At 44.6% G+C, this 24156-nt stretch overlaps 1 protein-coding gene across 3 annotated transcripts in view; it reads right to left on the bottom strand.

The window, feature by feature from the left end:
• The window catches only part of adck5 (aarF domain containing kinase 5), a 136713-nt gene extending 113515 nt beyond the window's left edge, over positions 1-23198 (bottom strand). The window contains exon 1 of one of the 3 annotated variants that reach the window (XM_072576447.1): positions 23012-23198. Coding sequence is in view for 1 of the 3 variants with exons in the window: in XM_072576448.1 (XP_072432549.1) it covers positions 23021-23044 (24 nt within the window). In the remaining 2 variants the exon portion in view is untranslated. The remainder of the gene's footprint in view (positions 1-23011) is intronic. The other 2 variants (XM_072576448.1, XM_072576450.1) reach the window with 2 other exon arrangements.
• Between the last annotated feature and the right edge of the window lie 958 nt (positions 23199-24156).

The following is a 24156-nucleotide window of genomic DNA, read 5'->3' as shown; positions in this document are numbered from 1 at the left end:
GCCAGAGGAAGCAATGGAGGCTAGTACAATTGCAATTTAAAAGGCATCTGGAATGGTATATGAATAGGAAATGTTTGGAGGGATATAGGCCAGGTGCTGTCAGGTCGGACTAGATTGGATAGGGATATCTGGTTGGCATGGACGAGTTGGACCAAAGGGTCTGTTTTCATGTTTTCATCTGTTTTCATCTCTATGACTAAGTGATGATTTGAAAATTACCACCTTTTTGATTCTGCTAATATTCTGCTCATAATTCCCTCAGAATCCCCACTACTCTTTTCTATCCATCGTATGGACCTTATAATTGTATGGACAATCACAAAGGCCAACCTCCCATCTACAGAATCCATCTACCAGGCCCGCTGTCAAGGAAAGGTCACCAGTATTCTCAAAAGATCCATCCCACTCTGGCAAAAGTTTTTCTACAACCTCTACCATTGGGAGTGAAGGCACAGATGTCTGAACACACGCACCAGCTGATTTTGAAACTGTTTCTACCCTACTGATTAGATTAGATTAGATTAGATTAGATGACTTAGTGTGGAAACAGGCCCTTCGGCCCAACAAGTCCACACCGCCCTGCCGGAGCGCAACCCACCCATACCCCTACATTTACCCCTTACCTAACACTACGGGCAATTTAGCATGGCCAATTCACCTGACATGCACATCTTTGGACTGTGGGAGGAAACCGGAGCACCCGGAGGAAACCCACGCAGACACGGGGAGAAGGTGCAAACTCCACACAGTCAGTCGCCTGAGGCAGGAATTGAACCCAGGTCTCTGGCACTGTGAGGCAGCAGTGCTAACCACTGTGCCACCGTGCCGCCCAATTCTGAGGGAACTAATGTTAGAATACTGAATGGACTCAAAAACTCTTAATATTCCTCTGTACCTGTGTTTTTGTTTTTGCTGCTGTTTACCTATTATTTACTTATCTATGCTACTTAACTCTGACCTGCCTGCTGTTTACCTATTAGCTACTTAACTCTGATCTACTTGTATTGCTCACAAGACAAAGCTTTTCACTGTGCCTTGGTACATGTGACAATAAATTCATTTTAATTCAGCAGAACGTCTGCTTTCTATTGATATCGCTGGTAGCTATATGAACCATGATAACTGGATCTTTTCTCTCTCAATCAAAGCAGCCCCAATGAAATATCCTGAACCAGGACACGAGACAGGCAAACCTGCCGTTATGACACTCAATCCTGGACACAGAACACTGTCTACTCCCCTAATAATACCCTCGATAACAATTATATTTCTCTTTCGCCCTACTCTTGAATGGGTTGCCCTACCATCATGCTTATTGACAGTTACCCTCCGTCTAGCCTACATTCTCATCCAGCCAGGGTGCAAGAATCTCAACCCCATTAGACAACTCAAGAGCTGAGGTTCCTTCAACACTAGCTCAAAGATCCCTCTTCCTGCCTTGCTGTTAGCCATACCCTCCCATCTTTGACCACTGATTGAATTCAATATAGTTAATCACGGAGCTGTCTTCTGAAACACAGCTACAGGTAACTCTCCCCCTCCCTTACATCTTGCATTATTCAAAGCTCAGACTCCAGCTCTGAGCCAGAATTGCTCAAACAACTAAGGTTTTATATCAGTCAATCATGCATGCAAGAGACAGCCCCCTGCCACACCACCATAGAAACATGCCACTCAAGAGAATGTAGTGATTTGATTATTTCCAGACACAATGTAATGTAAATTATTCCTTAATGGCAAGATCTGGTGTAAATTTTTTTTTAAAGCTGCAGGGTGTGATCAGAATTTTTAACTGCAATGTTCTTATTAATTTTGAATAGTTGAAGATGGTTATGTAAATCACTTGGAACAGTAGGAGATGACAAAGTCAATTTTTTTACATTCTACCTGCGAGACAGAGAAACCATCCTACACCCTACACCCAGGACATCAAATTTCTTGCAGGCCAGTGGAACAAATTAACCTTCTAACTTCTCACAGAGGTGGGGTATGTTTAAATGAATAGAAATTGAATGGTTTAGGCCTATATTCTCTGGAGTTTAGAAAAATGAAAAGAGATCCTATTAAGATGTATGAGTTACTAAAAGGGGACAAAATGTAGACAGAGAGGATGCTTCCTTTTGTGGAAGCATCTAGAATGAGAGGTCAAAGTTTTAAGATAAGGGAGAGCAGATTAAAAAACAGATGAGCAGAAATTATTTCTCTCAAAAGGATTGTGAACCTATGGAATTCACTTAGAACAATACAGCACAGAACAGGCCCTTCGGCGCTCAATGTTGCGCCAATCTGTGAACGATTCTCAGCTCGTCTCCTTATACTATCCCATCATCCACGTGCTTGTCCAAGGACTGTTTAAATCTCCCTAATATGGCTGCGTTAACTACATTGGCAGGTAGGGCATTCCACACCCTTACCACACTCTGCGTAAAGAACCTGCCGCTGACATCTGTTCTAAATCTATCACCCCTCAATTTGTAATTATGCCCCCTCGTACAAGCAGGTGTCACCATCTTAGGAAAAAGACTTTCAGTGTCTACCCTGTCTAATCCTCTGATCATCTTGTATGTCTCTATCAAATCCCCTCTTAGCCGCCTTGTTTCTAATGAGAACAGACCCAAGTCGCTCAGCCTTTCCTCATAAGACCTTCCCTCCAGACCAGGCAACATCCTGGTAAATCCCTTCTGCACCCTTTCTAATGCTTCCACATCCTTCCCGAAATATGGGGACCAGAACAGTACACAATATTCCAAGTGCAGCTGCACTAGCATTTTGTATAGTTGCAGCATGACATTGAGGCTCTGGAACTCAATCCCTCTACCAATGAAACCTAACACCGTATGCCTTCTTAACAGCACTATCAACCTGGGTGGCAACTTTCAGAGATCTACATACATGGACATCAAGATCCCTCTGCACATCTACACTACCAAGAATCTTTCCATTGATCTAGTACCCTGTCTTCCTGTTATTGTTGGCAAAGTGCATCACCTCACATTTAGCTGCATTGAACTCCATTTGCCACCTCTCAGCCCAATTCTGCAGTTTATCCAAGTACCCCTACGACCTGCAACATTCTTCCACACTGTCCAGTACTCAACCAACTTTAGTGTCATCTGCAAACTTACTAATCCATCCACCTATGCCTGCGTCTAAGTCATTTATAAAAATGACAAACAGCAGTGGTCCCAAAACAGATCCTGTGGCACACCACTAGTAACCGGACTCCAGGCTGAATATTTTCCATCAACCACCACTCGCTGCCTTCTTTCAGAAAGCCAGTTTCTAATCCAAACTGCTTAATCACCCTCAATCCCATGCCTCTGCATTTTCTCCAACAGCCTACCATGCGGAACCTTATCAAAGGCTTTACTGAAGTAAAGTAGGTAAAAACAAGGGCTGCAGATGCTGGAAACCAGAGTCTAGACTAGAGTGGCGCTGGAAAAGCACAGCAGTTCAGGTAGCATCCGAGGAGGAAAACCGACATTTCGGGCAAAAGCCCTTCAGCAGGAACAGAGGCAGAGTGCCTGCAGGGTGGGGGTGGGGAGAAAGTAGCATAGAGTACATTGGTGAGTGGGGGGGGGGGGGGTGAAGGTGATAGTTCAGAAAGGAGGGTGGAGTGGATAGGTGGAAAGGAAGATAGGAAGTAGGACAAGTCATGGGGACAGTGCTGAGCTGGAAGTTTAGAACTGGGGTGAGGTGGGGTGAGGTGTGGTGGGGCGGGGGGGGGGGGGGGAAAGAATGGGGAAATGAGGAAACAGGTGAAGTCCACATTGATGCCCTGGGGTTGAAGTGCTCAGAGGCAGAAGATGAGGCATTCTTCCAACAGGCGTCGGGTAGTGAGGGAGCTGCGAAGGAGGCCCAGGACCTCCATTTCCTTGGCGGAGTGGGAGGGGGATTTGAAATGTTGGGCCACAGGGCGGTGTGGCTGATTGGTGCGGGTGTCCCAGAGATGTTCTCGAAAGCACTCTGCTCAGAAGCGTCCAATCTCCCCAGTGGAGAGGAGACTGCATCGTGAGCAACGGACACAATAAATGATGTTGGTGGATGTGCAGGTAAAACTTTGATGGATATGGAAGGCTCCTTTGGGGTCTTGGACGGAGGTGAGGGAGGTGGTGTGGGTGCAGGTTTTGCAATTCCGGCGGTAGCAGGGAAAGGTGCCAGGACAGGCGAGTGGGTTGTTTGGGGGGGGGGGGGGGGGTTGGACCTGTCCAGGTCGTCACGGAGGGAATGGTCTTTGCTGAAGGGGTGGTGGGGTCCATTTGGAGGTGGCAGAAATGTCAGCAGATGAGGTTTATGCGAAGGTTGGTAGGGTGGAAGGTGAGCACCAAGGGGGTTCTGTCCTTGTTATGGTTTGAAGGGGTGGGGTCTGAGGGCAGAGGTAGGGGATATGGACAAGATGCGTTGGAGGGCATCTTTAACCACGTGGGAAGGGAAATTGCAGTCTCTAAAGAAGGAGGCCATCTGGTGTGTTGTGGTGGAACTGGTCTTCCTGGGAGCAGATACAGCGGAGACGGAGGAATTGGGAATGTGGGGTGGCATTTTTGCAGGAGGTAGGGTGGGAAGTGGTATAATCCAGGTAGCTGTGGGAGTCGGTGGTTTTGTAAAAAAATGTCGGTGTCAAGTCGGCTGTGATTAATGGAGATGGAGAGGTCCAGGAAGGGGAGGAATGGTCCAGGTAAATTTAAGGTCAGGGTGGAATGTGTTGGTGAAGTTGATGAATTGTTCAACCTCCTCGCGGGAGCACGAGCTGGCACCAATGCAGTCATCAATATAACGGAGGAAGAGTTGGGGAGTGGTGCCGGTGTAACTACGGAAGATGGCCTGTTCTACGTAGCCGAAGAGACAGGCATAGCTGATGCCCACGGCTACCCCTTTGGTCTGGAGGAAGAGGGAGGATTCAAAGGAGAAATTGTTGAGGGTGATGACGAGTTCAGCCAAACAAATGAGAAGGTCGGTGGAAGGGTACTGTTGGGGACATCGGGAGAGAAAGAAAACAGAGGGCTTGGAGGCCTGGTCATGGCGGATGGAGGTGTAGAGGGATTGGATATCCATGGTGAAGATGAGGCATTGGGGGCCGGGGAAACGGAAGTTTTGGAGGTGGTGGAGGGCATGGGTGGTGTCTCGAACATATGTGGGGAGTTCCTGGACTGGGGGAGGGGATAGGATAGTGTCAAGGTAGGTAGAGAGGAGTTTGGTGGGGCAGGAGCATGCAGAGACAGTGGGTCGGCCAGGGTGGTCAGGCTTGTGGATCTTGGGAAGGAGGCAGAACCGGGCAGTGTGGGGCTCCCGGACTATGAGGTTGGAAACTGTGGGTGGGAGATCTCCTCAGGTGATGAGGTTCTGTATGGTCTGGGAGATGATGGTTTGTTGAAGGGGGGGGTGGGGTCATGGTCGAGGGGGCGGTAGGAGGAGGTGTCTTTGAGTTGGTGCCTGGCTTTAGCGGTGTAGAGGTCAGTGCGCCAGACTATCACTGCACCCCCTTTATCCACTGGCTTGATGGTGAGGTCGGGCTTGGAGGGCTGTGCATTGTGAGGGTGCTTGCCCAGAGTAAAGGTGGATGCTGGGACATTGAGGAAATTTAAGATAGTGATAGATAGATCTTTAATTCTTAGTGGAGTAGCCAAGGAAGTGGAGTTGAAGCAGAGATGAGATCAGCGATGATCATACTGAATGGCAGAGCAGGCTCGAGGGGCTGAATTGCCTTGTCTTGCTCCGACTTAACTTTTGTATCAGCCTAATGAACCTTCTCTGACTGTACACATATTGCTTCAGACGCAAGGGGCACAAAACTGTTCACAGTATCTTAGCTGTGATCTGATTAGATTTTTGTAACATTTTAACAAAACCTCCCTATTTTTATATTCCATTTGCACTGAAATAAAGGCCAAAACTTAGTGCATCATACAAGGCTGGAGAAAGGACAAGGGAGAGGATTAGGTTGACATTGAGGCAGGAGGACCATAGGATTATTTTTAGATTGACACAGGGCTGTGGGAAGATGGAGAGACAAGTAGATTGGTTTTGAAAACTTCAAAACCAATCAGCATTGAGCTGACACAGACCCACTGGGTTGCTACCTATATTGTGAAATTAATTGAAAATATTTCTAAATAAAAATCAGTTGAGACTGTGAAGTATAACGTTACTTTTTGAAGTCATAAGAAGCAGAAGAAAAGAGAAGACTGGGGAGCTGAGGGGGGAACAAAAAAAAAGGGATAAATTACTATCATCAGAACAGACAAGTCAGTGTCAACATTCCTCATTATTCTGTGCTGACATTGCAGATTGGTGCAACTATTTATAATTGTTCTTCAAGAACAGTCTGAATTATGTCAGGCAGTCAGGGCTGATGCACAGCCTGGTGTGATTGCACAGGACGGTAGGGCAAAGGTGAAGGATATATGTTAACTATATATTGTTGCCATATACGTTAGTGAGGAAAGGTTGGCAAAGAGGATCAGGTCTCTATGTTAGTTGTATGATTCAGCATGGTTGTGTTTGAGGGGGACCTCCATTTTTCTATTGGCACAGATCAATAACATCGTAAAGTAGTAGTCAGTCAGATATTAAAACAATATTATAAAATGCACCAGCAGAGGAAGTTTATTGACCAAACGATCCAGATCCATATTTACAGGCATTAGTACACAACAAAAGAAAGATAGTTTACAAATGCAAGCTTGCTCTGTCTCAAAGTCCAACATAGTGTGAAAGAAAGTCACTAAATATTATGGAAGTGGCAAATATGCTAATAGCAGCTCTAACAAGCGTAAACTTGGTGATACTGGTCAAGAAACAAATATTAGCCAGGTGACCAAAGGATTACACACCCACTTTTCTTTGAAGAATGCTATGGAATGTATGTTACATTCTCCTGAGAGCGCAGATTGGGTTTCAGAAAGATGGAACCTTTTACAGTGAAGTAGTGTCTCAGTGACTGAGAAAGAGCACATATTTTCATTTTTGCCACTAAACAGAAACAGAAGTTGACTGCTGTACCTTGAATGCCATTAAAGTTCTGCGATTTGCAAATCAAATGCTGCATATATTGCTCAGCTGTGAAGTATAACGTTACTTTTTGAAGTCATAAGAAGCAGAATTCAAGACTGAGCAGTACCAACAATCTTTCACGTTAAAAGATTCTGCCTGACAACTGTCCTGATTGATTGAGCTGCAGTGTTAAAAAGCTATAAATGCCAACAGAAGAGAAGAAATATACAGACACTGTAGACAGAAAACAATTCTCTCTCCCACTTCTCTAAAAAAAAATTTGTAGAGATTCCTACTTTGGTGGGACCGTTGCCAGCAGCAATGAGGTGGCAGCGCAGGTGTTGTATCACTGGAAAGCCATCTCAGGACTCATGGAAGTGGTGGCAGAACAAATATAGACGCTTTCAATTATACCTTTTTACTCTTTTTATTCTTAAACTATTCAAAATAGCGCTGGATTGTAGTGACAGTTGAAGCTTTTCACTGTACTTTGAAATAATATCCACTATAAAATGCAAGTGACAATAATTCATTCAAATGCCCCCATAGTGGAGGAAAGACAGAAAAACCAAGAAAGCTTAATGAAAGGAATTTATGCAAAAGACCCAGGTCCACCTGACCAACCGTGATTTAAGGAACAACTTCACCCTCCAGGTTGTGTGTCATAATTGCTAAAATCAAAAAAACCAAGAAAATAACTTTCTACTTAACGGTCTGGACATTTCATCAACAGAATTTTGTTTAATGTGTCTACTTGCTGCAGGCAAGGATGCCCTGAGGCATGGTACATTGGCAAGACTGAGCAGAGGCAAAGACAACAGATGAATGAACACCACACAACAAACACTAGGGAGGAGTGTTCCCTCCCAGTTGGGAAACACTTCAGCAGTCCGGGACATTCGGCCTCGGACCTTCGTTCAGCTAAGGCGGACTTCAGGACAAGCCACAATGCAGAGTGGCTGAGCAGAAACCGATAGCAAAGTTCGGTACCCATGGAACGGCCTCAACCAGGACCTTGGGTTTATCTCACACTACAGCTGACCCCACTGCATGATACACTTTCTCTCAAACACAGACCCGCTACATACTGTCACACCCACACAGACCCTCCTTCATACACAAGTTCTCTCTCATATGCATACACATACACCCCCTGTATGCACGCACGCACCCACACTCACCCAGTCGTTCCTACACACGCACACATAAGCTTATGGGGTGAATTTGTTTCTGCAGAATTACATTTTACTTTGCTCAAAAACTGCATGAATCCATGTAAAACTCTAATACTATATAGAGGGTTTGTCATTCTGACATAGCATTGGGACACAGACTTCACACCTATTATTTAAAAAGCTGAGCTATCTTGAGAATGAAATTTAAAAGTAGTTCTGGGACATACATAATCAAAGAACAAAAACCAGCATACCCATTATAAAAGATGAAAGTTTTAATCTAAGATTGTTTACTGTATCACATCTGCACGACACTGGACTCATTTGGCCACAAATTGTGCAAGCATGATCTTAACCTCCACATCCAACTGATGAAGGAGCAGCACTCCAAACGCTGGTGCTTCCAAATAAACCTGTTGGACTACAACCTGGCATTGTGTGATTTTTAAGCTTTGTTTATAATTAGTTTTCCCATCCATAAAGGTAAAGGTAAAGGTAAAGGTAAAATTACTATATTCCTACAGGACTGTACAGCTGCTCTCTCAGTAGACAGATTGATGGTGGTTTAGCCAGATCATTACGCAAAGAGAGAGATTGACAAGGAGAGTCCGTCATGGAAACCTCAGTCAACTTGGGAATTGAATACACGCTGCTGGTATTACTCTGCATTACAAACCAGCCAGGGTCTAGATTAGAGTGGTGCTGGAAAAGTACAGTAGGTCAGGCAGCATCCGAGGAGCAGGAAAAAAAAAAATCGATGTTTCGAGCAAAGGCCCTTCATCAGGAATGAGGCAGGGATCCTCCGTGGTGGAGAGATAAATGTGAGGGGGGTGGGGCTCGGGAAAAGGTAATCAAGAATACAATAGATGGATGGAGGTGGGGATGAAGGTGATTGGTCGGAGCGACTCAACTGAGCTAACTGACAATCTTTCCGACCATAGTATATGCATTAAACCATTTTTTTTGTTTTAATTGTGGCTGTGAGTACATATAATTAGGGAGTTGAAGGAATATAGATTAAATTACGTAGTAGATATTCTCTATTTTGTCTTGTTAAAAAGTATGTATTGGGGGATCTAAGATCGCACTGCAGAGCTTCGCATCGCAGCAGGAGCAGGACGGTCTTTAACCCACCCAGCCCAGGTCATCAGAATTTCTTGGGATGGTGAAAAGATTGTGCAGCCCCAAGAAACATTTAAAAATTGACTTACCTGTATTTTCAGCTGTCCAGAAATGCCTAAAAAGGGAGGAGGAGCATCTGAGGCCAGGCCTGCAGCAGCCTCTGAGCAGATTACTCTCCAGGACCTGGTGAACCAGCTCTCGAAATCACGTGAGATGTTGGGGAAACAGATTGAAGAGAAGCTGGCTCCAGTCTCTCTCATGCTGCAGAAGCATGAGTAGCAGCTGGGAGACCTGGAGAAGAGGACGGATGAGGTGGAGCACAGGGTCACAGCGGTGGAAGCTGATGCCAATTCATTCAAGGAAGAGATCCAAGCCCTGAAGACGCAAGTTCGTAATTTGCATGACCAAGTGGATGATCTTGAAAACAGGGACAGGAGAAAAAACATTCGGATCATCGGTCTGCCGGAGGGTAAGGAAGGTGAGCGGCCTGTGGAATTTGTTGAAGATTGGCTTCCGAAATTCCTTGACTTGGAGACTGGCATGGGTGGATTGAAGATAGAGAGGGCTCACCGGGTCGCAACACAGATCAGGTCTGGGTCAACGCCCTCGTCCTTTCCTAGTGCGGTTCCATCATTACCGGGATAAGGAGTGTGTCACGGAGGCTTCCAGACTCTAGGGGAAGGATCCAAAGGCCCTAATTTACGAGGGGTCTAAGATCATGTTTTTTCAGGACTTTTCAGCAGCGGTGAACCAGAAACGAAAATCATATGATGGTGTTAAGAGAAGATTGAAGGAGCTCGGGATTCAGTACACCCCAAGATATCCGGCAGTGCTTTGGATCACCTTAGATGGATCCATGCAGCTCTTTGACACATCGGAGAAGGCAAGAGACTTTGTGGACAAACTAACCTAATTTGAACAATTGTTTTATGTATAAATAGTGTTGTTTTGGTATGTATTTATCATTTTGTAAAAGAAACAGAGGAAATCTAGTTGGAGCTTTGTTTTTCCCCTTTTTTTCCCCTCTTTTGATAATAATTTGGCTCAAACTATGTCTGGCGGTGGTTAAGATGCAGATTTTAAATTTCTAAGTTAGGACATACCAAAGGATGGGTGGGGTATTTATTCCCTTTATTTTTATAAAAGGTTTTTTTTTAATTCATATTGATATTCTATGGGGTGTTTATTCTTTTTAGCTTGTGCTTGTGATGCGGCTCTAGCTGGGAGAAGTGAAGGTGGTTGAGATGGTTAGATGCCTATTTATGGGCAGTTCAGGACGGGTAGTTGCCCCCTCCGGGCAGAGGGAGAGTTCCCCTACTCAGCACTATTGGCGCTTTATATGTTAGTTTGTTTTCTGGTTTTTGTTGTTTTTTATTTTTTAATAATTTTGTACGTTTGTTAAATGTAGTGATTTTAGTTTAAGTAGTTTTTATATTTGGTGGACCACGCGACACCAAGGCTCAGCAATTTGTGGTTCGGGTTCCTCCTCTCTGGAAGTTAAATGTAAATGCAGAAGATTATGGCTAATGATTTGATTAAATTGTGTACCTGGAATATCAAGGGAAGTCACTCACCAATTAAGAGGAAGAAGGTACTCTTGAGTCTTAGAAAGGAGAAGATGGATATTGCTTTGTTACAGGAGACACATTTGGATGACAAGGAACATCTGAAATTACAGCAGAATGGCTTTGACCGAGTTTATTTTTCATCATTTAATACCAGAAGTAAGGGAGTGGCTATATTGGTAAGGAAAAATCTCTCATTTAAATTGTTGGAATGTGAGAAAGACACATATGGGAGGTTTGTAAGTCTTAAAGCCTTGATAAATGGGGAAGAATATGACATTTTAAATGTTTATTGTCCCCCAGCTCATCCTCTTAAATTCTTGGTAGATGTTTTTTTCTAAACTGATAAGTCTCAAGTCTCAGCACATTATAGGGGGAGATTTTAACTGCCTCATGGACCCCACAGTAGACAGGTTGCCTAAAGGTCCCTCAATACCCTCTGCACAAACTAAACAGTTATTGGGTTTGTGTGGGGAATTAGGATTGGTGGACGTCTGGAGGTGTCTCCACCCTACAGGTAGGGATTTCACGTTTTTCTCCAATCTGCACAGATGTCACACGAGGATTGATTTTTTTCTGACCCCTGCGATCTGGTGGCATCCTGTACGATTCGAAATATTGCCATCTCTGATCATGCTCCAGTGTACCTCATGGTTAAAATTAAGGAAGTTACAGTGGGTTCAAGGTTCTGGCGAATGGACACCTTTATTCTCACGGACAGCAAGTCTGTGGAGTATTTCTATAGGGAATTTCGGACATTCCTAGACAGCAACATAGGCTCGGTTGATAGCTCATCTGTTTTCTGGGAAACTGCCAAAGTTTATGCCAGAGGGTTAGTTATTTCATATTCCACAAGCAGGAAGCGGCAGAAGGGTAAGCACCAACATCTCCTTGAAGCACGGTTGAAGGCCTACTTTGACAGACCCTCGTTGGTCAAACTACAGAGGATTATGGCACTGCGGTCTGCACTAAATTCCGTGCTCACGCAGATGGCAAAGAAGGAGCTGGCTTTTGCAAAGCAAAGGTTATATGAGCATAGTGACAAGCCAGGCAAATACTGAGCATACCTTGCCAGAAAGAGAAGTGCCCCACAAACCATTACAACGATTAGGGAAGGGTCTGGGAACCTAACATGTGATTCTAAAAAGATTAATGTGGCGTTCCAGAGATTCTACTCTGAGTTATATCAGTCTGAGAATTGTGAGAAGGGGCAGGCCAAAATGGAATCCTTTTTTTAAAAGAGATCTGAAGCTCCCAGGTGTGACTCTTGAACAGTCCTTTCTCAATGCCCCATTATCAGAGCAAGAAGTGCAGGAAGCTGTAAGGCAGCTTCAGAGTGGAAAGGTGCCCGGTCTTGATGGACTTCCCAGTGAATTCTATCAGGAATTTATAAGTATACTGTCAGTCCCAATGCTGAATATGTTTAATGATTCATACTGTCATAATTGTCTCCCACCATCTCAGAGAGGCCAATATGTCACATATCCTTAAAAAAAGAGAAGGATCCAGAAGACTGCTTCATACAGGCCCATCTCGCTCTTAAATGTGGACTTTAAGATCCTCTCTAAGGGTTTTGCGTTAAGGCTGGAGACTGTGTTACCTTCTATTATTAAAGAGGATCAGGCGGGCTTCATCAAGGGTCGCAGATCCTCCAATAACGTTAGGAGGTTGCTTACCGTAATTCAAGCATGCCAACAGCAGTCAATTCAGGGATTGGTGATTTCTTTAGATGCAGAGAAGGCATTTGACAGAGTTGTGTGGCCGTAACGTTTCTATACTCTAGACCGGTTTGGTTTGGGCAAAGTTTTCATAAGATGGGTAAAGGTTCTCTAGATGTTGAACAACTATCAACATGAGGGTTAGTGTTGGTCAGAAATCAGTCTGGGCCAGCCATAGCAATAATACAGTTATAAGAGCAGCTCAGAAACTAAAAAGATTCCGCAGTGATTAACTCACTCCTGACTCCCACAATCTGCCCACTATTTACAAGGACATATCAGGAGGAATGGAGTTCTAACACCAAAGAAGCTTGACACCAGCCAGGACAGAGCAGCCCCCTCAATTAGCACCATATCCACAAACATCCACTCCCTCAACCACCAACACACAGCAGCAGCAGTGTGCATTATCTATGAGGCAGCACTGCAGAAATTCAAAGGCTCCTTAAACAGCACCTTCCAAACTCAAATTATTTTTATCCATGAGAAGGGCAGCAGATACATGGAAATATCACCATCTGGAAGATCCCCTTCAAGCCACTCAACATCCTGACTTGGAAATATATTGTCATTCCTTAAATAATCCTGGGTCAAAACATAGTAACTCCCGCCAAAATATTATCGACCTAAGCCACATGGACTGCAGTTGTTCAAGATGATAACTCACCACCACCTTCTCAAGGACAACTAGGGGTGGGCAATAATTACTTGCCAGCCAGTAACACCTACATCCCATGAATGAATTTCCAAGAAACGCTATTGTCACTGCTGTCGAGAGGTAACTTTAAAGTAGGATTGATTAACCATCTCATCACATTAAATATTACATGTCTAATATAACCTGCTCTCTGGCTGGTTCCAGAATATGTTGCTCCAAGAAACCCTCTTCAGAGCATCGTATGAACTCTGTATTTAGGCCAACATTGTTCATCTGATTTTTAACTCATGACTGTAACCATATCTTTGTCATGGTGCTTGGAGTATAGGAATCATGTTCCAGCTGTACAGGAAATTGATGATGCCACTATTAGAATACTGCATTCAAGTCTGGTGTCCCTGCTATCGGAAAAAACGGTAAACTTGAAGTAGTTCAGAAAAGATTTATGAGGATGCTGCTGGGATAGGAGAGTTTGAGCAATAGAAAGAGGCCGAATAGGCTGGGACTATTTTCCCTACAGCGTTTGAGGCTGAGGGTTACTTTATAGAGGTTTAAGAAAATCTTGAGGAGCATAGATAGGGTGAATAGCCAAGGTCTTTTTCCCAGGAAAGGAGAGTCCAAAACTAGATAGCATAGGTTTAAGGTCAGAAGGGAAAGATTTACAAGGGACCTGAGAGACAACTTCTTCACACACAGGGTGGTGCACGTATGGATCATGCTGCCAGAGCAAGTGAAGGAGACTAGCACAACTACAACATTTAAAAAGCATCTGGATGGCTACACAAATAGGAAGGGTTTGGAGGAATATGATACAAACGTTGGCAAATGGGACTAGGTCAGATTGGAATGTCTGGTGGGCATGGACAAGTTGGACTAAAGGGTCTGTTTTCATGCTGTATAATTTCATGAGTCTTATCAAGAACCCACACTTGCATATTTGATCCAACATTGTTGTTAGTGTCAAGGGTGTTTTATCTTTTAACATGATCATGGCTGATCCTCCCATATCCCTCAATTCCCTGACAGTGCAAAAGAAACTGTCAATGTCAATCTCGGTTTACAGGAGGCAATGACTTTGTGGTTTTAATCGCTAGACTAGTAATCCAGAGACCCAGGAAATGTTGTGGGGACCTGGGTTCGAATCCTGTTGTGGCAGATGGTGGAATTTGAATACAATAAAAAACAAACTTGGATTGAAGACGATGAATCTTTTGTCAATCATTGGAAAAAATCCTTCTGGTTCACTAATATATTTTAGGAAGAAAGCCGCCACCATACCTGGTCTGGCCTACATGTGACTCCAGGCCCACAGCAATGTGATTGACTCCCATCTGGACAATTAAAGATTGGCAGTAAATGCTGGCCTACCCAGTGACACCCTCAACCCATGAATGAATTACAAAATAAAAGTCTTTGCCAGCTTGAATATATTCAACATCTTGGCACCTAAAGCCACTGGGGTACAGAATTTCAAATATTCACATAACTCACTGAGTGAAATAATGTCTCATCTCAGTTCTAAACATTCGGTCCCTTATCCTAAAACCATACACTCATGTTTTAGATTCACTGACCAATGAAACAATCCTTCAGCATCTACCCGGTCAAGCCCCTTCAGAATTATTTTATGACAATGAGAAGGCTCCTCATTCATCTAAATTCCAAACGTTGCAAGCCCAATTTACTCAGTCTGTCAACATACAACCAACTCAGTGAACTTTTGCAATCTTGTCTTCAAGTACAGTACATACAGCCAACTTTATTTTAACCAGCATCTTATGAACTGTCACATTTGATGAACCGGTAAAAATTATACATCTCAAATACCCAGATGTTTACTGTCTAACCATGATCTCTGCAATGTCAGAGTAGTCAGTCGAGGGAGTGAGTGAGATACTTCATGCTGGTATGTTTTATTTCAGGAAAAATTGCTTTATTATTTATTTACAGCATAAATCTCTTAAATAATGTGATGCACATGTCCCCTGTATTACATTTCTAATACTTCGGCTGTATTTTTACATTGATTATTTGGAAATCTTTATCAATAGGCACACTCCTAGTCCCACAGATGCAGATTAATAAAATGTTTGCTGTACTGGTAGGCTAAAAATGCACATAGTAATTCAGATGCGGCTTTACCAAAACCCTGTACATTTTCAGCAAGTATTCTTTATTCCTGAACTCTAAGCCTTCTGCAACACAAGCCAACATGACATTTGCCTTCCTAATTGCCATCAGAAAATATGAAGCCAATGAAGTGCTGGGCACTTAGCATGACTTGGGCCAGTACCAACTACTAGGCGACAGACCCGAGTCATACAGTCAGATGTACAGCATGGAAGCAGACCCTTTGGTCCAATCCGTCCATGCCGACCAGGTATCCCAACCCAATCTAGTCCCACCTGCCAGCACCCAGTCTATAGCCCTCAAAGCTCTTCCTATTCATATACACATCCAAATGCCTTTTAAATGTTGCAATTGTACCAGCCTCCTCCACTTCCTCTGGTAACTCATTCCATACACATATCACCCTCTGCTTGAAAAAGCTGCCTCTTCGGTCTCTTTTATATCTTTCACCTCTCACCCTAAACCTATGCCCTCTAGTTCTGGACCCCCAGACCTCTATTTACTCGATCCATGCCCCTCATAATTTTGTAATCCTCTACAAGGTCACCCCTCAGCCTCTGATGCTCCACGGATAACAGCCCCAGCCTGTTCAGCCTCTCCCTACAGCTCAAATCCTCCTACCCGGGCAACATCCTTGTAAATCTTTTCTGAACCCTTTCAAGTTTCACAACATCTTTCCGATAGGAAGGAGACCAGAATTGCATGCAATATTCCGACAATGGCCTAACCAATGTCCTGTACAACTGCGACATGACCTCCCAACTCCTGTACTCAATACTCTGACCAATAAAGGAAAGCATAACAAATGCCTTCTTCACTATCCTATCGACCTGTGACTCCACTTTCAAGGAGCTATGAACCTGCACTCCAAGGTCTCTTTGTTCAGCAACACTCCCTCGGAACTTACCATTAAGTGTACAAGTCCTGCTAAGATTTGCTTTCCCAAAATGCAGCACCTCGCATTTATCTGAATTAATCTCCATCTGCCACTTCTCAGCCCATTGGCCCATCTGGTAACCTTCTTCCTGTCCACTACACCTCGAAATTTGGTGTCATCTGCAAACGTACTAACTGTACCCCTTATGCTCGCATCCAAATCATTTATGTAAGTGACAAAAAGTATTGGACCCAGCATCGATCCTTGTGGCATTCCACTGGTCACAGGCTCCAGTCTGAAAAACAACCCTCCACCACCACCCTCTGTCTTCTATCTTTGAAACAGTTCTATATCCAAATGGCTGGTTCTCCCTGTATTCCATGAGATCTAACCTATGTTCACTTAGCTCTTGCTGTCTTTTGTTTTAATTCATTTGTGGAGAGGACATCACTGGCTGGCCTGTGTGTATTGCTCGAGAGATAGGGCTGGTGAGCTGCCTTCTTGAACCACTGCATTCCACACGCTGTGGGTTCACCCATAATGTCATTAGGGAGGGAATTCAGGATTTTGACCCAGTGACACTGAAGGAACGGTGATATATTTCAAAGTCAGGAGGATGGTGAGTGTCTTAGAGAGGAACTTGCAAGTGGTAGTGGAGTTCCGATGCATCCACAGGGGAACCCTGAATACCAATGATCAAAAAATGGATTATCCAAAGGAGATCGAGGTCCCGACATGTGTCCAACATTTAATTACTGTAAACAAAAGACGCAATCAAAGGTGCTGCCAAGAACAGTCCTGGACTGATGAGAACACAGGCAGTGTCTGTAAATGACTGATCTCTCTCTCTCTCACTCACACAGTAAAATGTTATGTGCGCGCAGGCTATTTGAAGACTCATCCCCCAAAAGGCACTTGCAGCAGCAGCAGCAGCAGCAGTCTTGTTGTTGGTGTCCAGTATGGCTGCCCCGGAGAGGAGGCGGGGGTGGAAGAGGGTCAGGATAGGGGTGGACAGGGGTGGGGTGGGAGGGCAAGGTTGGACAGCTTTTTGGGGGCAGCCGGGGGAGCAGTGTTGGGGCGGGCAAGGGTGAAGGGCAGGCGAGGGCTCACACGCACTGTGCTGCTGCTAGTTTCCTGAATAGGGAGCAGACATAATAGAAAACTCCAAGCCCCAGAAGAAAGACACTGAATCGATTAACCGAATACTCAATTATCCAAACAAAATAGTGCCCACCCACCTCGTTCGTATAATCGAGGTTCCCCTGTAAAATTTGAAAGGGCTCAGAAAAAATTTACAAGGATGTTGCCCGGGTTGGAGGATTTGAGAGGCTGAACAAGCTGGGGTGGTTTTCCCTGGAGCATCCAAGGCGGAGGGGTGACCTTATAGAGGTTTACAAAACTATGAGGGGCATAGATAAGGTAAATAGGCAAAGTCTTTTCCCTGGGGTCAGGGAGTCCCGAACTAGAGGGTATAGGTTTAGGGTAAGAGGGGATAGATATAAAAGAGACTTAAGGGTCAACGTTTTCACGCAGAGGGTGGTATGTGTATGGAATGAGCTGCCAGAGGATGTGGTGGAGGCTGGCACAATTGCAACATTTAATAGGCATCTGGATGGGTATATGACTAGGAAGGATATCCTAGTTTGGAGGGATATCAGCCAGGTGCTGGCAGGTGGGACTAGATTGGGTTGGGATTTCTGGTCGGCATGGACAGGTTGGACCGAAGGATCTGTTTCCATGCTGTACATCTCTATGATTCTATGACTGCACTGGTCTTCTAAATGGTAGTAGTCATGGGCTGCCTAAGGATCTTTGGTGAATTTCTGCAATGCATCTTGTGGATAGTACACACTGCTACCACTGGATTAGCAGCAACATTATCAAAACCTTTAAGAGTCTTAGGGGTCTTGAGAGGATAGGTTGGTTCTCTTTTTGTTTTAGAGATTAGATTAGATTCCCTTCAGCATGGAGACAGGCCCTTCGGCCCAACAAGTCCATGCTGACCCTCCGAAGTGCAACCCACCCAGACCTATTATCCTAGCCCATATTTACCCCCGACTAATGCGCCTATCACTATAGGCAATTTAGCATGGCGAATTCACCTGACCTGCACATCTTTGGATTGTGGAAGAAAACCGGAGAACATGGAGGAAACCTATGCAGACACAGGGAGAACGTGCAAAGTCCACACAGACAGTCAACCAAGGCAGGAATTGAACCTGGGTCCCTGACACTGAGGCAGCAGTGCTAACCACTGAGCCACCATGCCACCATTCTGGGACAGCTTCAGATTATAGGGCATAATCTCAGAGTACAAAGTTAAAAATCACCACACCAGGTTATAGTCCAACAGGTTAATTTAGAAGCACTAGCTTTTAGAGCACTGCTCCTTTATCAGGTGGTTGTGGAGCACCTCAAATCAATTTCAGAGTAGGTGGTCACATAGCACAAAAACAAGGAGAAATTTACTGTTTGAGGATAGGGAATCTGTGAAGTTCTTTAGCACAAAGATCGGTCAAAGTTGTGCCATTAAGTATATTCAAGTCAGAGGTAGATTTTGAATCGGTAGAAAAATCAAGGGTTATGAGAAAATACAAGAGATTTGAGGATAATCAAAGCAGCTGTGATCATATCGAATGGCAGAGCTGGGCCAAATGGCCTACTTATGCTGCTATATCCTATTTGACAATATAGTGGTAGCTTGGTCCAATCTTTAAATGTTGCATTGCTTTACGTAGTTTTTCTCTAAAATGGTGCGTCAATTTATACCCGTTTAACTCAGGACAGCGTGACAGCACTTCCAAAGTAATTACTACCTGCGAGGTGTATAAAATTGAGGGGTATGGACAAGATGGATAAAAACACACCAAGGTCATAAAACATGCAATACATAGACATTATTTTTTCTCTATCCACCACAGCAAGCCATAATTACAACCGCAGACTGATGACTATTAGAAGACTTCCATCAGATATGTGGATGAAAATGTTAACAAGAGAAAGCTCAAAAAATAAGAACTGCAGATTCTAGAAATCAGAAACAAAAGCTGATTTGCTGGAAAACTCAGCATCTGTGGAGAGAAAGCAGAATTAATTTTTCAGGTCCAGGGATGCTTCAGAACGGTCAGTGGTCCCAAAACATTAACTCTGCTCTCTCTCCACAGACACTGCTAGACCTGCTTGGTTTTTCTGGCAATTTCTGATTTTGTTTATGACAGAAAATTCAGGTGTGGTTATTCTCTCTTCTGAACCACAATCACTTTGCAGGAACACACACTGCAAGTGGCCAGTTGAACAGGATACAGGATAACATTTAGGAACCTAATTATGCACTTCACAGGACCTACAGACCTAGCTGATATTTGCATTGAGTCACTGGAGTGAAAATCATGTACAATTTCCAGGATACAAATGCTACAGGAAGGATAGAAAGGGAGGCAAGAGAGGAGGGGGAGTGGCATTTTTGATAAAGGATAGCATTACAGTTGAGCTGAGAGAGGATATTCCCAGAAATACTTCCAGGAACATTACTTGGGTGGAAATGAGAAATAAGAAAGGGATGATCACCTTATTGGGATTGTATTATAGACCCCCTAATAGTCAGAGGGAAATTGAGAAACAAACTTGTAAGGAGATCTCAGCTATCTGTATGGTAGTTATGGTAGGGGATTTTAACTTTCCAAACATCAACTGGGACTTGCCATAGTGTAAAAGGTTTAGATGAAGAGGAATTTCTTAAGTGCGCATAAGACAATTTTGTGATTCAGTATGTGAATGTGCCTACTACAGAAGGTGCAAAACCTGACCTACTCTTGGGAAATAAGGCACAGCAGGTGACTGAGGTGCCAGTGGGGGAGCATTTTGAGGCCAGCCACCATAATTCTATTCGTTTTTAAAACAGAGATGGAAAAGGATAGACCAGATTTAAAAGATGAAGTTCTAAGTTGGAGAAAGGCCAATTTTGACAGTATTGGGCCAGAACTTTTGAAAGCTGATTGGAGGCAGATGTTCGCAGGTAAAGGGACGACTGGAAAATGGGAAGCCTTCAGAAATGAGATAACGAGAAGCCAGATAAAGTATGTTCCTGTCAGGGTGAAAGGGAAGGCTGGTAGGTATAGGGAATGCTGGATGACTGAAGAAGTTGAGGGTTTGGTTAAGAAAAAGAAGGAAGCATATGCCAGGTATAGACAGGATAGATCGAATGAATCCTTAGAAGAGTATAAAGGAAGTAGAAGTATACTTAAGAGGGAAATCAGGAGGGCAAAAAGGGGACATGAGATTGCTTTGGTAAATAGAGTTAAAGAGAATCCAAAGAGTTTTTACAAATACATTAAGGACAAAAGGGTAACTAGGGAGAGAATAGAGCCCCTCAAATATCAGCAAGGCAGCCTTTGTGTGGAGCCGCAGAAAATGGGGGAGATACTAAATGAATATTTTGCATCAGTATTGACTGTGGAAAAGGATATGGAAGATATAGACAGTAGGGAAATAGATGGTGACATCTTGCAAAATGTCCAGATTACAGAGGAGGAAGTGCTGGATGCCTTGAAACAGTTAAAGGTGGATAAATCGCCAGGATAAATCTCAGGTGTAGCCGAGACCTCTGTGGGAAGCTAGAGAAGTGATTGTTGGGTCTCTTGCTGAGATATTTGTATCATCGATAGTCACAGGCGGAAGATCGGAGGTTGGCAAATGTGGTGCCACTGTTAAGAAGGGCGGTAAAGACAAGCCAGGGAACTATAGACCAGTGAGCCTGACCTCAGTGGTGGACAAGTTGTTGGAAGGAATCCTGACGGGCAGGATGTACATGTATTTGGAAAGGCAAGGATTGATTAGGGATAGGCAACATGGCTTTGTGCGTGGGAAATCATGTCTCAAACTTGACTGAGCTTTTTGAAGAACTAACAAAGATGATTGACGAGGGCAGAGCAGTAGATGTGATCTATATGGACTTCAGCAAGGCGCTCGACAAGGTTCCCCATGGGAGACTGGTAGCAAGGTTAGATCTCATTGAATACAGGGAGAACCTGCCATTTGGATACAGTACTGGCTCAAAGGTAGAAGACAGAGAGTGGTGGTGGAGGGTTATTTTTCAGACTGGAAGCCTGTGACCAATGGAGTGCCACAACGATCAGTGCTGGGTCCTCTACTTTTTGTCATTTACATAAATGATTTGGATGCGAGCATAAGAGGTACAGTTAGTATGTTTGCAGATGACACCAAAATTGGAGGTTAGTGGACAGCGAAGAGGGTTACCTCAGATTACAACAGGATCTGGACCAGATGGGCCAATGGGCAGAGAAGTGGCAGATGCAGTTCAATTCAGATAAATGCGAGGTGCTGCATTTTGGGAAAACAAATCTTAGCAGGATTTATACACTTAATGGTAAGATCCAAGGGAGTGTTGCTGAACAAAGAGACCTTGGAGTGCAGGTTCATAGCTCCTTGAAAGTGGAGTTGCAGGTACATAGAATAGTGAAGGCGGCGTTTGGTATGCTTTCCTTTATTGGTCAGAGTATGGAGTACAGGAGTTGGGAGGTCATGTCACGGCTGTACAGGACATTGATTAGGCCACTGTTGGAATATTAAGTACAATTCTGGTCTCCTTCCTATCGGAAAGATGTTGTGAAACTTGAAAAGGTTCAGAAAAGATTTACAACGACGTTGCCAGGGTTGGAGGATTTGAGCTGTATGGAGGGGCTAAACAGGCTGGGGCTGTTTTCCCTGAAGCGGAAGCTGAGGGATGACCTTATTGAGGTTTACAAAATTATGAGGGGCATGGATAGGATAAATAAGCAGTCTTTTCCCTGGGGTCAGGGAGTCCAGGACTAGAGGGCATAGGTTTAAGGTGAGAGGGGAAAAGATATAAAAGAGACGTAAGGGGCAACGTTTTCACACAGAGGATGGTACGTGTATGGAATGAGCTGCCAGAGGAAGTGATTGCTGGTACAATTGCAACATTTAAGAGGCATCTGGATGGGTATATGAATAGGAAGGGTTTGTAGGAATATGGGCCAGGTGCTGGCAGGTGGGACTAGATTGGGTTGGGATATCTGGTCGGCATGGACGGATTGGACCGAAGGTTCTGTTTCCATGCTGTACATTGCTATGACTCTATGACCTAATAGGAAAGTTGAGTCACATTGTAAGCAATGACACAAAACTCAAGCCTAAACATTTCAATTACAGGAATTATTGCAGAAACAAGTGATAAAGGATGATACCCTCCAAAGTAGGAGAAAGTAGCCTTCACAGCTGCCCTAATACAACCAGAGAGGGCTGCCTAATCAGTGTACTTCCATTGTACAGCACTGCCCACATTGTGCCCCACTACTGCCAGATCTCAGCCTGCTATAATGCCCCTAGCATAACTACTAACATAACCTAACATAACACAGCATAGCATAAACTCGAGTTTGCAGTGTGTGTCTCTTAATCCTCCCTACCAACCAAACTCCAGTCAAAGAACATGAGCTACAGATTTTAGAATCAGAATGTCTACAGTGTGGAAACAGGCCCTTCGGTCCAACAAGTCCACACTAACCTCCGAAGAGTAACCCACCCAGGCCCATTCCCCTACTCTGTATTTACTTCTGACTAAATGCACCTCACCTGCATACCTGAACACTACGAGCAATTTAGCATGGCCAATCCACCTAACCTGCACAACTCTGGATTGTGGGTGCAAACTCCACAGGCTGAAGTCGAACCCGAGTGCCTGGCGCTGAGAGGCAACAGTACAAACCACTGAACCCCCATTTTGTTCAATGACTTACTTATCTTACCCTGAGCAGCGTTTCCTTCGCCATGCTCCCTTGCCGTTGCCGTTGCCGTTGCCGCTCTTGACTCTTACCCTCGATATCCTTGAGCAATCTTCCACATCCGAGCAACTACTCGCCAACGTTATTGAGTCGACGTAGAAAACGTAGATCACGTGATATTGTTCCCCGCTGCTTTCTGGGTAATGTAGTTCCACCTTCGTGTTCGCCAAATTCTGCCCGTTCCTCGCTGTCATTCGGCCTTGACGAGTAGACGTGAAAGTTTGAGTGGTGTGCGCAATACCACCTCGGACTCTGATAGTGCACCTTAAGCGCAATGAAATGACTCTTTGTGAGATTGGGCATGGGTACAAGTGTAGGTGTTGAGAAGGGCAGAGGTGTAAGTATTAGGGACGGACCTGACGGTAATGAGATGGTGACGAGGGGAGCGGTCAGACGCGTGGAGTACTATTTCTGCTCAAGTTCATTCATGCCTTTTCACCACGTGTGCTCACCTCTCCTCCAATCACGGCATACGGTTTTTCCCGCTCTTTTCACACCGTGACCGTTTGGAGGGAATCGTCAGGGGCCGGGTTTTGACCTCTGCCCCCGACTCGCGCTCGCCGGTCCTCCAATCGGGTCGCCGCTTTTTCCTGCCTTCGTTCGCCCGCTCGTGCTGAGGCCGTTGGTATTTGAGTCTCCGCCCCTCCCGGCCTCGTGCTGGGAGGCGGCGCGGGATGAGGACGTGCGGCCCTGTCGCTCATCAAGCATCCTCATCCCACCTTCCCAGCCACACGCCACCCTGGCTTGGAAATATAACATCTCCCCCTCTCTTTTCCCAGATCAGTCTCCATACTATCACCAACGGTGGGCATTCCTAACACCCAAAAGAATGTAAGTGTTTCAAGAAAGCAGCAAATAAGGATGGGCAATAAATGCTGGCTTAGTCAGTGAGGCATTTAAGGGAATGAATAAATCTCAGCTTTAGGCTTTTCAAATGTTCCGTTTCAATACTTTTTGTCATGATGGCTCACTGCTGCTTCACAGTGCCAAGGACCCAGGTTTGATTCCACCATCAGGTGAGTGTGTGGAGTTTGCTCATTCTCCCTGTGTCTGCAGCGGCTTTCTCCCCGTGCTTCGGTTTCCTTCAACAGTCTAAAAAT

Source organism: Chiloscyllium punctatum, chromosome 8, assembly GCF_047496795.1.
Source record: "Chiloscyllium punctatum isolate Juve2018m chromosome 8, sChiPun1.3, whole genome shotgun sequence".
Classification (NCBI taxonomy): Eukaryota; Metazoa; Chordata; class Chondrichthyes; order Orectolobiformes; family Hemiscylliidae; genus Chiloscyllium; species Chiloscyllium punctatum.
This window is presented reverse-complemented; position numbering and strand designations above follow the sequence as displayed.